The 16518-nt window shown below is 44.2% G+C and overlaps 1 protein-coding gene across 3 annotated transcripts in view; it reads left to right on the forward strand.

The window, feature by feature from the left end:
- The window catches only part of CFAP61 (cilia and flagella associated protein 61), an 86754-nt gene that overhangs the window by 62802 nt on the left and 7434 nt on the right, over positions 1-16518 (forward strand). For all 3 annotated transcript variants that reach the window (XM_057381704.1, XM_057381686.1, XM_057381696.1), the window contains 4 exons: positions 195-286; positions 1999-2204; positions 13746-13836; positions 16316-16463. In XM_057381704.1, the coding sequence (XP_057237687.1) occupies positions 195-286; positions 1999-2204; positions 13746-13836; positions 16316-16463 (537 nt within the window). The remainder of the gene's footprint in view (positions 1-194; positions 287-1998; positions 2205-13745; positions 13837-16315; positions 16464-16518) is intronic.

The following is a 16518-nucleotide window of genomic DNA, read 5'->3' on the forward strand; positions in this document are numbered from 1 at the left end:
CTGTCGCACTTCCATCCCCTCTGAGGTATTTTTGCTCTTCTGTAGTACAGGCATGTCCATCTCCCTTCAGGTGCCATCTCATAGCCCTCAAAGCTCCTTATGTAGTGGAAAAAGATGATAGCAGAAGTAGGACAACAAATACATTATTTTCTTCATTGTTAATGACTTAAATCTCATCTTTTCATTTATGGCAGGAGGTGTTTTTCCTGGAGGTTATAACTACTTGCACATTTCCAAGCCAGCAATCCCCATAGCCTTGGATGAAAAACTTGCCCCATGTGATTTTGTAAGTTAAAGAATGGAACTTTTTCTTGTTTCGTTCCCTACTTTTGYTTGAAAAGATGTTCCTATTTAGGGTAGCTGGGCCTGGGGGCACCGTATGCACCAGATACAGTTGGAGAACCTGGAGGAATCTCAGAACTAACTGAACATCYCAGGTGTTCCATTCCACACTTCTGGTGTTTGACTTTCTCCAGAGATGCCTGGCTTCCATAGAGAGGACACAGGACAGTATTAGTAGGATTTCATGCTTTCTGTCTTAGTGATGAGCCTCTTTCCTCCCTGCAATRTGGTGCTGCAAGTGCATGCAGATGATAAAGCGTGGCAGTCTGTCAGGGGAATTCAGAATAGTGGAAGGTATTGTGGAAGAGATACTCTGTGCTGCTAGAAAATAGCAAGTCCTGCAGCCATGAGAGTTGTCTTGAAACAAGACAGAGGGTAGCACTCCACCTGGGCTGCATGGGAGATTGTCTCAGGATACAAATGTGGAGGTGCTTCTCTTACTGGAGAAGCTGACTTGAGGCTAGAAAAAGACTAGACTAATGTCTTTTAAAGCTGGAGGAAGCTTTCCACCTAGTCAAGGTCCTCTTTCACACAGATTGTACCTTTTTCCTTTGGAATTTCTGCATCAAGCCCATTTTGCAGTTGATTTAAAGTGCAGTTTTTAAAAGGTTACTTCACTTTTGATTTTAAAACCTGGACAATGGTCCACAGAAACAAATGGGCTTTTTAAGAAGAATGGTTTAGAGAGAGGAATCAGGCTCACCTTCTTTTTCAGATCCAGGATGAGCCATCCAAAGCAGCATGTAGTAGAAAGCAGAAAGGGCTATCAGAGAGAGAAATTGGTTTTGTTATTTCAAATTGCTAGAATATGATTAGCATTCTTTTGCTAGCACTCTGATTACCTGCCGATTACCAGAAAGGGGACCATCTTTAAAGCCACTCCAGAAACTTCATGTAAATCCTAAAAGAGTTTCCTAAAAAAGAAGTAAGAGAAGGTAGTGAAAGGTGGTAGCGTAGATGTGAAAATACTAAAGGTTCCTGTAGCCTAGCAACAGGTTGTAGAAACRTATAAAACTGTAACAGGAATACCGCTTGAAAAAATACCTTCAAGCTATTTGATCACCCCACTGCAGAGTGGGGTTTGAAGCAAATTTTTACATTTTTGTCTAAGTGATTGACTTAAGTAGCTGAAKCTAAATTATTTAGTTTGAGCATCAGCACCTAATACTGGTGTTCTTTTATTGACAGTAAACACGATATGCCATGTGTGTGCTCTGTGTCATAAATGAGGCTGAACAGAGTTCAATTGAGCGGCCCAAACAGAGCTATCCAGTGTTGTTTGGGATGCCCCAGGGCATCCCTCCTGACTCCAGCTGCTGCTTCAGGAGGTCACAGGTCCCCGTGGATCTGGTGTCACACTGCCAGCACAGCCAGAGGGCCCAGGTCCACYAGGTGTCTGCAGTGGCACTTGGCTGGTGCTGCACAGTTGGGTGGGCAGTAACCAAACTAAACCACACAGAAAATCTGTGTCCGAGCCACAGCAGCGTGCCTGATGACCCACTGTGCCAGGAGTGGTCTCTTGATTAAAAATGTAGGGTTGTGTGTGCTAAGAACTATGTGGGAACTGTGGAGTTGGAACCCCTTGCTGACCCTGTACATGCGGCAGGTCACGTGTTCCTTCCATCTTCCCAGCTTTCCTGGTGTTTTCTGTTGCAGGGGATGGAGATTGTAACTGGAGAGGCAGGACATGGGAATTACTTCAGGATGCACTTTGACAGATACAGTATGGTGGATAGCATCACCTGTTTTTCCAAGGAACCCTTCCCTGTCTCCAACTACATCTGCTTGTACAGACAGCATGAGCGCCTGCTTAATGACCTGTATTATCGCTGGAAGGAAGGGCAGTTCACTGACCTCTACAGGTGAGAGAAACTACATTGTGCAGAGAGTCTACATTCTTACAGAGTTTTAGTTTTATCTTATTGTGGTTTGCCTTCTGGCTGTTGTTTCTTGGAACAAGAGGTAGACAAAAAAGTTTAAAAATACCTTCTGTTATTTAGTGAAATTATCAGTAGTAATAGTCCTTGTTTCAAGTTCTGAAGACCCTCCTGGAATGAGCTGTGTGTCTGAAATTTACTTAGAGGAGGGGTAATGGTATACTTGCATCTGAAAGGGCATTTCAGTGTCTTTATCACTTTTGTTTAGAATATTCAGCATGTTAATCATTAAGCTGAACGCGAACAGTCTTTTATTACTGAAGATTCAGGTTCAGATGTCACTTTTTAAAGTATTTTTGTTGCTTTGAATCAAATTTTTAAGCCAAAGGTTTCTAGGGAGATTTTAAATAAGTCATGGTGATAGTCATGCTCAACAACTTGCCTATTTTATTTGGTGATAAATCCTGAAGGGGTRAGAGAGACTGAAGAGCCTTGTTTGTTCTAGTCATGTGCAGTCTCCTCTGAGAGAATTTTTCATTGCTTTTGATTTTCATTTTAAGAAATCCCTCACAAATGGTGCTTTTGAACATGAACTGTCACAGATGGAGTAGTGAAGCACTGCCTTACATTAGCTGAGTAGAGACAGAAAACTAGGTTCAGGAACAAATTATCAGTATTTATTGTGATACAAAGCTGATAGTGCCTGAAATGTTTCCAGGTCTGATTTTGTTATATTTATAAGTAATTGGAAGAAAGRTACCCATGGTAGCAAAATTTTCAGATTAAATGTTGTTATTTAGGTAACAGTCTGTAAAAATTTGCTGTAAAGGGTATACTGTGGTCCAGAAGATGCTTATGAATTTTTGCTTCTATAGGGCTTGATTTTGATTTATAGCAAATATTGGATTTGTTTTACAAGAGGAACGGGGCACTTGGAACGGGCAAATGTGAAGTTTGCCTGAACAGCACATTGTCAGTAAGTGTTAAGGAGAAACTGAAGGAGGGTGACATGAGTGTGTGAGAGATGGGCTGAGACAGCAGGTGATTTCCTTTCCTTGTCACGGCTCATGCTGATCATGCATTTGGAGCACTGGGAGAACTCMATATTCAGGCTGTGGCAAAGTACCCTCAGTCCTTTCTGTGGCATTACACTGTGCACACACATTCTGAGCTCATCTGTTCTGTGAACCACACTGAGRCCGTGGTTGTTTGCCCAGGTGTGGTTAGTGTCACTTGTTGGATGTACCAGCAAGTTTCACACCAGTAGCAACATCTGGAAGAATAAATCATCTTGCTTTGGGATTTCAGCCTGCAGCACAGGCAGCAGTRTTTTACTGACCTTGACCAAAGGATCGCTGGTGTGTGGCACAGAGGGACACCACCTATCAGGGCCTCATCACATCCGTTCAGCTCTCCTTAATTAGTGATGATGAACTAATTTTGGACTTATCTTTTACAGCCTTTAGAGAGTGATGTTGTTTGGGACCTTTTGCCTCATTATTTTATCTCATCTCTCATTAGCCTGTGGCAGAATTCCTGAATTACAGTTGCCAGGTTTTTCTTATCTGGTTATTTTATTGCCTCCAGTWATTTTCAGTCTTCTGTATACCTTATCTTTAGATAGGTTTTTTCCTTCTCTTCTTGCTCTTTGGTCATATGAATGAAATCCCATATGTTGCTCTGCAGCAGCGAACATATGCTGCTCTTTAATCCTTGCTCCTGTGCTTCTTGTGACACTTACACACACACATTCCCATTCATCCCAATTTGGTGTTACAGGTAAACTGCCTGGCATCCCCATGGAGCAGTCCTGGCACACAGGAAGCTGCCACAGGAATTTGCTGCTTTCAGGAGGCCATAGAGCAGCAGAAGGCTGGCAGTATAATKTGTTTTCATAATACATCATACTACATCTACATCCCCACAGTACAGTGTCACGTAAATGTGCATATATTTGTGTGCAGTATGCAATAGACAGTTTTTAAACCAAGCCATGAGAAGACTKTTTATTACAAAACCATTATGGTGAAAAATGGCTTAGCATCTCTTGTGAGTTGTCTTGAGACTTTTAGGTAGAGAAAAAGTGGTGCCTGGTTGGCTTTTGGTACAGTGCAGGAAAACGCATTCATTGATTTCTATGCATGTGGTAAAACAACAACTATTACAAGTCTTGTTCACATGGTCTCAAGGATCCCACATGAAGGCCAACCTAAGGTTAGGACTGAATTCCTCTGTTTGCCTTTCAAAATCTTGTACACATTACACTTGCATCCACATCTTCTAGCAAGATGTGAAGTGAAAAGAAAATACAGACTGTAAAAGTGAGGTTTGTTAGTTAAGCATGTAAACTTGGTGGTTTGAAACATCCATTCTCCCCCTCTCTTCTTTATCSTTCTCTTTTGGGAAGAACCTTTCTACAAGGCAAGAAAGTGCACTGTTCTAATCTTTTGGTCTGCATTTAGATTTCCCAGCATGGCATCTCGTTCCAGGAATGGACACAGTGGAACAGCTGTCACCTGGGAGCTAATTTATTTCTGTGTAGCATGCAAATTGTCTTTTAAATAATGAGAGACCGCATCTAGCAGTGAATTTCCTCACTGATTTGTGTTTGGTGTAAGAGCTGAAAGTTAACCCCATGGTACCGGATTTCCTGGTCAGAATGTGCAAGTGCCATTCTCAAATTAACATGAACAACAGGCCCTCAACATCCAGCAAACATGACAAAGTCACCCCTTCCGGTCGTGTGCCTGGAGCTGTGGCTAATGGGAATAATGAGAGGAATAGAATTTCCTTTTGTCTGGAGAAAAGTTCCATTGATTTGGGTATGAGTTCAGCAGGATTAAAARCTGCAGGATTTGACCCACAAGCAAAGGAAGGTTTGGTTGCTGCTGTGCCTCCTGGCCTCAGTACCTGTGCTCTTGGAGGGGGTGAAGCAGTGGGCACACATTACCCTCCCTTCCAATTGCCCCGTGCCATGCAGTGGGTGCTCCCCTTTCACCTGGGCCTGCAGCCAGTACATTCCTGAGCAGAGGTGCCTGACAGTGCAGTTCTTCTATGCCAGGGTAGGAAAAAGCACAGGAACCAAAGACTCAGTATCCAAAATCTGAGGATTTTTGTACACAAGACTGTTGTCACCTGTGAGTTGAATGGCATTACTCACAAGATTAGGAATCCACTTCAGGAAGGTGTTTCTGCAATTTTTATTCATTTCCCATCAGGCTGCATCTCAAAAAGTCAATTAGAATTTGAGTCTCCAAGAGCAAGGCTCTTTCTTGCAGGGAGTCTGCTCCTGAATGAAAAAGAAAGCAAATTCCAGTGGTGTGACCTGAAGTATATTGTGCTGTACACCATGCTCCTGTCCTCCCTCCCTTGCTGGAAGGCCTTTGGATTATTTCCATTACTATTGCCCTAGCAGTAGATAAAAGAGAGGGGTGGGGAGAGAGGTCTGAAACATTTTTGCTTTTCTTTTTAAGTTTATAGATTTRCTGGTCATCAGTCCTCCACACTGCTTCATGGAGGAGGAATGTAACCAGWGAGTGACCCCCTTTTGTGTTTTTCTGAGCTGAAGGCAGCTGCAAGGCAGTTGCCAAGTTATGGWACATGTCCACAGAGCAGAGGAATCTCCCTCTGCTGCATCTTAAGTACAAAACAGATAATTAGAGGAGTCTCCTGATACTTGGCAACCAAATGGATGCTCACTGGCATCATGCCTTTAATCTGAGAKAGAAGTGCTTTGTATAAGCTTCATTTGGCATTAATGAAAATCAAATCTAACATAAGTGCATAAAAATCTTACMTGCTAGTTTCTGAAATACTTAAGAATCTTATTTTGCAAATGAGGTGTGAGTGGCATTTAGTTGTGAGTTTATAATTGTGTATTAATGAAATCGTTGTCAGCTACAACCTTCGGAAGATGCTGGTTGTGTCTCAGCCATGTGGCACTGACAGTGATGGTGAGGCCAGGGAGCACAGGGTTAGGCCTGGGAAGGCGTGCACAAAGGCAGYGTATGTTTTAATAGATGATGAGCAGGGAAACCTCACAGGGAGTCATCCAGACAGAGCTCAAAATCACTTTGTTACCTTTTGTTTCATTACTTGGTTTCAGTATTTGAAGGGCTTCTCAAACGGATCAATTTGCTTGCCCTGCATGGGGGTCTTGGGCACCATGAGGAGGGAGAAACTCCCAGCAGACACGACCAGGGACTCTTTGGCAAGAAGGACTTGGGGGGTGGGTTATGTGACAGTACTYGTGCATGAGACAAAAAACACAGGGGATTTAGCTGAATTTGTACCCCAAAGGAATGTATTTCCCAGTGCCAGGATATAGGGAGAATTCAGTTTTCACTGAGAGAGGGAACCAGAGATCCATACATGGATCTGTGGAGATCCATACCAGCTGCTTCGTGCCATACCTGCATGCTGCCTGGCCATGGTGGGTGTCGCTGTCCAAGAGRTGAGCACCCTGAAGAAAATCACACAAAGTGGCAAAATTCAACTGCAGCAGGTACTGATAGGCCATAGAAGATGAGGCTATCAAGCACACAGTGGGAATGTATGAAGGGAGTCAGTCTCTCTTTCCCTGCGAGGCTTTGGAAAATCCACCCAGAAACTGTAAACGTAGATAACAGCTCCAGATGTTTCCTTGGCTGCTCTCTTAAAACCCTGTCTTTTATTTTCACATTGCATTTTCATAGTGGCTGTGTAAGGTAAATGCTCAAAAATATTTTGAGCTGCTTGAGCAGCATTCACTTATTTTGAAGCAATCATTTAGGTTTGTCCACTGAAGTTCAATTCCCACATCATGGTGCTGTCAACATTAGGCTGAAGGTGATGTATTAAGTAGTGTCATTCGGTGAGATTGTTAAGCAGAAGCACCACAGTGGATTGTTTATTGACTCAATGCTATAAATCTCACAATATAGTAAATACATTAAAGAAAAGAAGAACATTACATGTTTCCAGCATTGTTGAAAGGTAGAGAGAACTTCATTGCTTATAGGCTGGATAATCAGTGATTATTTAAACATGAAATATGTGCTACATAGAAAACCTGGTTTTAACCCAGGCTTTCTGAAGTGAAGAGTGGTTATTTCTTGAGGGGAACRGTAGAATGCCCTGCTGCTGTCTGGAATCTGCTGGATCCCACACTATTAACRCACTGGGATTACATTTAAGGGATTCCACCTTAGACTTTTGTTCATTGGGCAGATGGTGAGACACTTCTTCTGCAGTGTTAAAAAAGACCAGAAAGGAATTGTAACAGGCAGTGAGTGTRGCTGAGAGGGACTAGTGCTGCTCTGTACATTCTACAGCCTCATTAGAGGGAAATGTGTGTCCTTTTCATGAAGAGAGAGATGGGATAAGGAAAGAGGAACTCATTGAAGGGATATCAAAGCACTAACGGCTTTTTTGCTCTTGGAATTAACCGCTAACCCCACAGTGCACTGGTACAGCTGCACTTACAGAGCAAATCAATACAAATGACTGGAGATTCTAGATATTAATGTAGTTTTAAAGGAGCAGCTAACTTGCTGATGAAGAGCCATGTTACTAAGAAACCCCACGTTCAAATTAGTAAGTAAAAGCTTGTCAGCTGAACCCTACCACATTAATTTGCAGCCGAACCTTGCTGATTCATATTAGTAATTATGCAAACCATTATGAATGATTGAACTCTGAATCCATAAACAATTGCAGAAAGGCAATCATACTCCTGCACACAGCCTGTTTGATGATTTTGTGTCTCAGGTTTAATTTCCTTTAAATTGTTTTCCATAATACATTACATGTGGAATAGTACTATGTGAGAAAATGCAGTAAGACTGATTTCAAGGTCAGCCACAAAGTGCACATAGAGAGAGTACAGACAGCAGGGCCTCTGTGTCAGCTTTAACAGAGTTTAGGAAGTTTAGAGAGCTGTTCAGTGTCATACATCATAACTGCTGTGATCTGCTAAGGTGTCTAAACTTTACYAAATGCCAGTGCTGAAATAACAGAGAGTCTCTGCTGAGGACACTTAAGAGAACAGGAAGGGGCTGCAGCATCTCAATACCAGGATCTGCTTTCTGAAGGTGCCTCTGGGTACAGCGCTGTAACATTTCCAGGATATTAAAACTGCAGCAAACAGATCTGATTTATCAGTCATGATGGATCACCAGCATTCACGAAGGGAGGATGCTGGCAAGTGGTGCAGTGTCACCCCCTGACGTCAGCAGGTCCCTGCAGCAGCCCCGGGGAGGTTGGGGCTGGGCCAGGAGGAGCAGTATCACCCTCAACGAGATCTGGATTCAGTGGCCATTTTTCCAGAACACGGGTTGCAATAGCAGTTGTCCTTCACTCTGGTTTGCTATTGCAGCTATGTTTAAAAGGGGATTGTAAACCAGTCGGGTTCTAAACCAGGCATCTCCCAAAGACAAGATATTGCAGGTTCTGTGAGAAGAGGTAAAGAAGTGCAGGCTTCCTCACGAGGATTTCTTTCTCAAAAGGGACAAAAGAAATGTCAGCTTGTGAATTTGTGAGCACTTTTGTTACTTTGTGAATCTATTCAGTGGAATCACTCACAGATTTGTTGTCCATAAGGCTGTTGATTTCACTTACTATTGGGTCAGAGCAGTAACAGAGTCYCGAATCACTGAATTTAACAGGAGGTACTCAAATACCTGGACAAACAGGTGCTCGGGGAGCAAAACTGCAGATCAAGGAAATAAAGACCCTTCTTGCTACTAACAGGGTGCTGGTTCACGTCTGCTTGACTGTTCAGAAGTTGTAGGTGAATGTTAAGCGATTGCAGGTCAGAGAATGTTTTGTGTTCTTTGTGCTGAAGAATGCTCTCTCAGGTGGTGCTCTAGGGCACTTTACACAAATTGGTCTTGCTTTTTACCTATGTAAACAAGCTGTCTTTTGAAATTATTGGTCAGATGAATGCAGGAAATACTCAGTGGTTTTATTTATATTGTCTTTAAATTAACACAATATGATTCCTGGTCTGGCTATCCACAGTATATCAGGAAATATGTTGTATCTTTAGGTGGTATTACCATATCTTTGTAATTAAGAGTCTTAAAGATAGTGTTGCATATATTGTTCTCAAAGCAACACATTTTTTGTTTTCCTGACAAGATGGGATGTTCCTTCTTGTGTACTTGTGTTGGAGAAAAGACTTTTGTTCATCTGCAGGATCTGCAGGCTGTGGTTGGGAACTATTGTCAGGATGGCCTGAAAATTAAAATTCCATTGCATCCCATCCCTTCACAATACTTTACTCTCCCCACTCCTGACAAGTGGAAGTCCCTGCTCTGCGTAGGCACTCCTGGCGTAATTGTGTTCCACTTGAGCTTGTGTCAGCTGAACAGCTTCCATTTCCCCTGTGCTTGTTCTCCTGAGGTGATTCCTGGGATTTGTGTAGCAGTYGCCTTTCACCAGAAGCACCCCAACACTAGGGGGCTTTGGCCATGATGTGCCAAAGGCACCACTAAAAGACTCTTAAACTTCCATAATCCACCAGAGCCATCCACATGTGCTAGGAAATGACTTTGTATGTCTTGASGTCTGAGGATTTTAAAAGGGACAAAGTATCTTCCAGACATAGCTGGTACAGCCTGGAGAATTTTGCATTTTAAGCATTACATTTGTTATTAAAAAATAAATTTAAACCTAGGAAAGGTCTAGCTTGAAAATTCCCCATGTAGTACAAAGCTTGGGAAGCTAGAGAGGAAAGGAGACTCTCCACTCCTTACAAATGAACAGGAGATTAAGTTGATGAATGGCTCTGCTTGTATTGTGTACTAAAGAGCCATGCTGCTGCTCTGTGTGTGCTCACAGCGCTGGTGCTGAGGGCACAGCCCTCACCAGAGGGCCACCGGGCTTAATGGCACAGAGGGCAGGGCACTGGTGACTTGTGGATGGCTTTGGGAAGAGACAAACGGGATTTCAAGAGATCTGTATTGAGAATTGCTTACAGACATTTAATGAGAGCTGCAGATGTAACCCACGTCATAAGCTGTTGGAGTTTCTGAACTACCCTTCAGTGTATGTGTGTTGGTGGAAGAATAGGAATAGGAGGGATATGAGTTGAATCTGGGTTTGTTGTTTCCATGGAAGTTCTGTCTGGCATAAGAACATCCTCCAAACTGTAGTCGCTGACACACCAGCCAGTCTGCAGACAGATTTTTCAAGGACACCATCATGCCATCATGAGATGGCATGTGCCCTTTGAGCAGTGGAAAATCCCCTCCCCATCCCAGCCTTCTTGCAGTGAGAAGGCATCAGAGCACAGGCACAGTTCAGGCATCAGGACTGATCCCTGGGACTGGACCCTGGGCTAGAGCATGGGGGATTTGGCATAGACAAACTCCCTGGCAGGTGGGGGATGTACCACAGAGCTGAAATTAACTCATATATTTTTTAACTTTATAACTTGCTTTTTGTTTAATCATTGTACAAAACAAGGGTGTTATTCTGAAGGTTTTTCGTTCAGTTTTTATGATTTTCTGGCTTTTACACCTTGCTGCCAGTGCTAGAMCCTGTGTCACCAGACCTGATTCAGATGGCAGGTCGGTGTTGGGTCCTCACTGCCAGAACATAAAACCATCTTCCACAGGGGCAGAGGCTTCTTCTCTAAATGTGGTGTGTTCCTACAAATGAAATGGAGAATAATTACAGACACTTCTTGGATGGACAGCCATGTGTACGCTCCATTTTTACTTGCTAGCAGTGCTCAGCTCTGTCCATTTTATTTGACTCTCTTGTAAAGGGAAGGATTCTGTGTCTTTTGTACAGGACACCACTAAATATTTCCTTCCTCTCACCTCTCATCTAATGTAGGCTACACATCACAAATGAGGCAGAGCAGACTTGAAATRCTGTTTGTCAATGAAAGGTGAGCTCCTTAGCAACAAAAAGGATGTTGCTCATTGTCTTGTGGAGGAGCCCATTCCATCCCACCCGTCACAAACACCTTCCCCCTATTGCTGCTGTCAGCATAAAGGCTTCCAGCAGGGATCCCTGCTAGGAAGTGACCAAGTTTGCACACCCGTTATGCTCCTGGCAAACACTGTCATCTTGTACATATTTAGCCTGATCACTCTGGCAGGTTATGAAAGACTAAATGGTGCAAACACATGTGGCAGATGCTGTTCTCGTGATAGCAGAGGAGCCGCTGAGCCCCTGTTGGGAGCGTGCCAGCTCCATCTCGTACACTGAAGAGCTTTATACTTTGAAGCCTTCCACGGCTTGCCCTGAGGGACTGCTGCTGAAGTGGTAATAAAATTCAGAATGAGTCTCAGAAAGTCAACTTGTTGGTTTCAAATGGGGTTTTTCATTATTAAGCTTCCCTTTAGCAGACATATGTAGAGCTGCTCTGTCAAAAACACCGTTGCCCCCTGACAAAGACGATTCAAACTGGAAAGATAAATAGATGGAAGAACAGAGCCAGCAAAGAAAGTGAATTGTTTATGTGAGGTGAATCTCCAAATGGCCCTTGGTGTTCTTCAGGTGAAGGGAAGTGAAGGAAGTCTGGGAGTAAATGTTGGTTACTGGGATCTCCTTCTGGCAGCCTATCTAGAAAATAYGGACAGGACATTCTCTGCTCCCCARAAATAGGCMTATTATTTGCATTAAAGATTCCAAACTGGGTTTGAGCTTCAAAACGTTTCAGATTTTGAGCTCCAAATCTGTGGAAATTGACAGGAACAGTTAAAATTGTGGTTGTAGATGGAGCTGGTAACAATAGCTGGAGTAGGTATCACCCCTGAAACATTCATAAACAGCATTTAATTCAAAACCTCAGTGAGTCAGGTAAGTCCCTTAAGTGAGGTAAGACACATGGAAGGTGTGCCTCAGTCAAGAGAAGAAATCGTCTCCTCAGGGTTATAGTCAAAATTAAGATGCCAGCTTGAAGACAAAACATTTGGCCAGTGGAACATGGCTTTTACCATGGCATATGAGTAAAAACAGAGTCTTTAATTGCCTTAATGTATTCTTGTATAACACCTCCCTTTCTCTCTGCTGTGTATTATCAACAGTGAGTTAAAAGTTTGTGTTGGGTGGGGTTGTTCTTCTGAAATTAAAGGGGTTGTAAATATTTAGGGATATTGTGTTTTTCTGCAGCTCTCTGCACAAATTTGRGGTGTGCAGTTACTGAAATAAAGATCCTTAAAATCGAGCTCATCCTTTCTAACCTGCACATCCAAGTGAGCAGGCAAGCATCCCAGTAGCACCTGGGCTGGGCAACACTTACCATAGCAAGGATGCAGTATTGGGAATAGTCTCCATGAATACTTGTACGGTGAAAACATCTGTGGGAGAGAGCCCTGCTGTGCTGGAGGCCATGCAGATTTTGGGAGGGACCCCCAGCCAGCCTGGCACAGAGGGGAATGGGGGTGCTGGGGCAGAGAGGGGCCAAACATTTGGAAGCCCAGCCAAGCTGTGCCAGGTGTGCAGAGTGTTTTAATGGGACAGGGTGTGAGGAGAGCGGGCAAGGGAAATCCTGCCCTTGGGCAAGGAGGAAGTAAAATCTGCATAGAGGAAACGGCACATTGGTTCTCTGTAGACAGGTATCTCAGAATTATTAAATTTGTGTAGCATTGTTATGTTGCCTTATCTGGGTGCTCACAGCTGAACCAGGTGAGAAGTTTCATGTTCTCCTCAGGGCAGTGCCAGGGTCCTGCTGCCATTCCCAAAGTGTGAGTGTTGGTRGCAACCACACAAATGCCCCCCTCTCCCAATTTCCTGGGTGATCCCACTGACATCTGCTTAGTCATTATGAGGATGAGTGTGGGGCACCTCCTGACCACAGTGAGCATTAACAAGAATTACACACTGAGCATCTTGCCCAAGCTGTAAAAATTATCTTTCATTATAAAGAGAAGTAAATCACAGCTCTGTAGTCTGGTAGCCCCCGGTTATATTTACAGCTGTGAGGGTCTACAGGGAGCAGTGTCCTCTCAATCCTTTTCCTCCCTTTTCATGGAAGAATGCTGTTGTGAATGTTATTACTGAAAGAAAAAGTTACAAGAGCTTCCTCTTAGAATCAGTTCAATTTAGCTTCATCACACTCGTGCAAAGAACATATTGCAGCGCTGTGGTGGCCTGTTTTTCTGGCTTTTATTAATCCAGAAACCTTAATGATGAACAACATTTGTGTCATTGTCTACACAAATTTAATTTGTTTATGCAGCAGTTCAGTTAATCCTGCAATCTGCTTTTCTCAAATGAGGACAGATAATGGAGACACCGTTCTTTACAGGTCTTCAGGCTTTTAAATTCTGATAAAATCAGGATTCTTCACTGGGTCTTGCCACAGCTCTGAATTAAGCCACTTTAAATGTAATTACTGAAGCTGGCTGTACATCAGGAACATCCATTAAAAGAATTGATTGACCATGCTGTTACAAGGAGGCATTTTATGAACAAACGATCATGATGGGTCCAGAACTGTAATTTATAAAGGCAAAAAAGCAGGTAAATACTTTATTAGTGGTTAATGAGAGGTTCACAAGATAACTAAATTTCTTCTTTTTTACCCAGCTACTTCAGGGAACCTTGGTCCATGGCCATCTTTCACGATCGGTTTATTGATCTGCAGAAGGAACTGCGCCAAACCCTGTTGTCGGAACAGGTAAGAAAAATGACTGGCGAGTGCATTTTATTATTTAGRTAATTTGTTAGTGTTGTTCACTTCGGTTTCTTCTCCTATCTTTATCCTGAAGCTTTATGTTTCTGTTTACTTCTCTCTTTGGGGAAGCCTGAGCAGATTGTGTACCTYAGAGAGGGGGTCAGCATGTACAGCACATAGTTCAGTTTTCTTGTTTGCGCATATTCTCAATTTTCCAGTTGAACCTGAGCTCACTTTGTTTTCCTTCACTGCRTTTTTGCATTATAGCCGCAGTTTAGTACAAGTACCCAGTGGAATCTGGAGCCTGGYTTGTCTATCTATCCCCTTGGGTTTAGTAGTGTTTCCTAATAGGAACACGCTACAGGCCATCTTACACCTGTCTCAGCTGAGCCCGTGGGTAGTTTTTTCAGCACTTACCCACAGGGAATGGCTTTTGTACTCCAAAGGGTAAAAGCAACTGGCTTTTTMAGTGATAAGTGGATTTCCTGAATAAGGGTGAAATTAAAATGTTTGCTAATGCTGTTTACAGCTTTGGCCTCAGCACCATAGACATGCATAAAACCTCAGCAGCCTGGAACTGCCTGCCCAAAATCCAAAGTTACTGTGCTCCACATGGGGAGAACTACTAACAGCAGGTGTCCAGCAGCCCCCAGAACTGCCCCCCCACTCTCTGAGGAACTTCTGGCTGATCCCAAACAGAATTTGTTGTCTGATTTTGGTGCTCCCAATCCACTAGCCTGCCCTTGCTCACACTGGTTTTGCCTTTGTTTAACCCCATGTGGCTCTAGGTGATGGCACTGGGCTTTAAACATGTGCTCAGAGAGTTTTTAATTGTGCAGAAAATGAACAGAACTGAGTGCAAATGGAGGCAGGGTGGTGGGAGGAAGGGAGGTTATGGAGCCCGTGGYCCAGCCATCTCCACAGCCCAAAGCTGCCGCGTCCCAGCTGCAGCCACACGTGCTCAGCCCTGCCTCATCCCCAAAGGGCTCAGAGCAATTTGCCTCCTGTTGTCYTGACCCAGAAAGGGCCTTGGTGCAGTTTAATTTGGGTTCTCCTGGAACACATTTATAAAAGAGTACAAAATTAAGTTCTGAGCAGAATGGGGGACCTGATGGGATGTGTTTTTCTTGCCATCATTCAAGYACATTTCATATGCTGTAAGTGTGAACAGCTTCAGAGAGAGGGGAATTGGTGCCCTACCAATTAAGGACTCACTTGCCTTACCCTGTCTTGGTGGCAGCAGTCCTGACACAGAGAATTTCCCTGCATGGACTGGAAGCAGCTCTGTGAGTCAGGATTGTTCCTATGGACACAGGTGATGGTATTGGCATCTAAATGAAAATTCGGTGTTTCAGATTTTTATTCAGATATTTTTTTTCATGGTGATTTTAAGTCTGTTTACTAAAAGTGATTTTAACTATATATACTAAATGCCAYATTTATATCTTTTCTTTTGGTTTTCCTTCTGGGCACATAGCCAGCTGCAGAGTAGGTACCACGTGCTCATGGAATATCTCTTAAATGCCTTAGGACTGGTTGCATTTCTATAAGAAGTAAAAGACGTACTGTCTTTGCCTCCTGTTGCTCATATTCTAGCTCATTTYAGCATGCAGAAAAATTACTAATGAAGTGTAAAAATGAGGGAAAGAGATGTTTAAGAACTGTGGGCTTAAAGGAGTCAGATATTCCTGGTTAGTTTCCAAAGAAAGTGGTTATCAGTGTCATGCCATAGGGGTAATATTTAYAGAAGTGTTTGCTAATCAAAGCAATAACTGCATAGAAGAGCCAGTTATGTTCTGGGGACAGGGACCATGCATTTAGACTGTGTTGAAATTGTYACTGGAGCCTGCCCTCGCAGCGCAGGGCTCTGGCAGGGCCGCTGGCGCAGGGCGTGTTTACCCCTCGGGGATCACAGCCATGTGTTTGTGCTGGCGTGTGCAGCTCCGGCGATGCAAACATGCAGATGGCAGGGCTGGGGTCTGCACCTCCATCAGCTGCTGGATGCTGCTGCATGCCGAGGGCACACGTGCCATGCCAGACCTTCCGGAACAGCACTTGTCGTCCACAGGAATAATGGCCTGGTCCTCTGGCTGCAGCTGGGCTATGCCGAGACTCTGTTAAAAGCCACAGTAAATAYAGGGCACGGAGTGGCGGGGGGAATGTGTGTAATTCCTCTGGCCAATCCTCTCTGACAGGCCATGTTGGGACAGCCAGGGGTTCCACACGGGTTCCTTCCACACCACCCTTGCACCTGCGGCCAGTCATTTGTGAGGCAGAGGTGAACAAACAGTCGAGCACCACTGGCTGCAGGGTGCACTTGGTGCCACCAGTGAGAGCCCCACTCCATCCCCACTGCCCTGTCCCTGATGTCCCAACCCCAATACGTTTTCAGGTCGTTTTCGGTCTCCACTGCCGTGCACCGTGGCACCAGAGTGTGCCCCGTGTCCCCCGTGTTCTTCTGTCTGACAGCTCTGTCTTGCAGGTGCCCGGGCAGCCCTCTGCCGCCGAGCAGCGCCCTGAGCAGAAAACCAGCCCGCCGTCGCTTCTGGAGTCTGTCCTGCGCTACCTGAGCCACCACCGCGCCCACCTGCCCATGTACGCCCCGAACGACATCTACAGACCGACTGCAGGTGAGAGACAGACGGCTGGGGAATGGGGGTCTCGGTGCGCAGCCCCAGCCGTGGC

Source organism: Malurus melanocephalus, unplaced genomic scaffold, assembly GCF_030028575.1.
Source record: "Malurus melanocephalus ecotype Western Australia unplaced genomic scaffold, MMel_1.1 scaffold_13, whole genome shotgun sequence".
NCBI lineage: Eukaryota > Metazoa > Chordata > Aves > Passeriformes > Maluridae > Malurus > Malurus melanocephalus.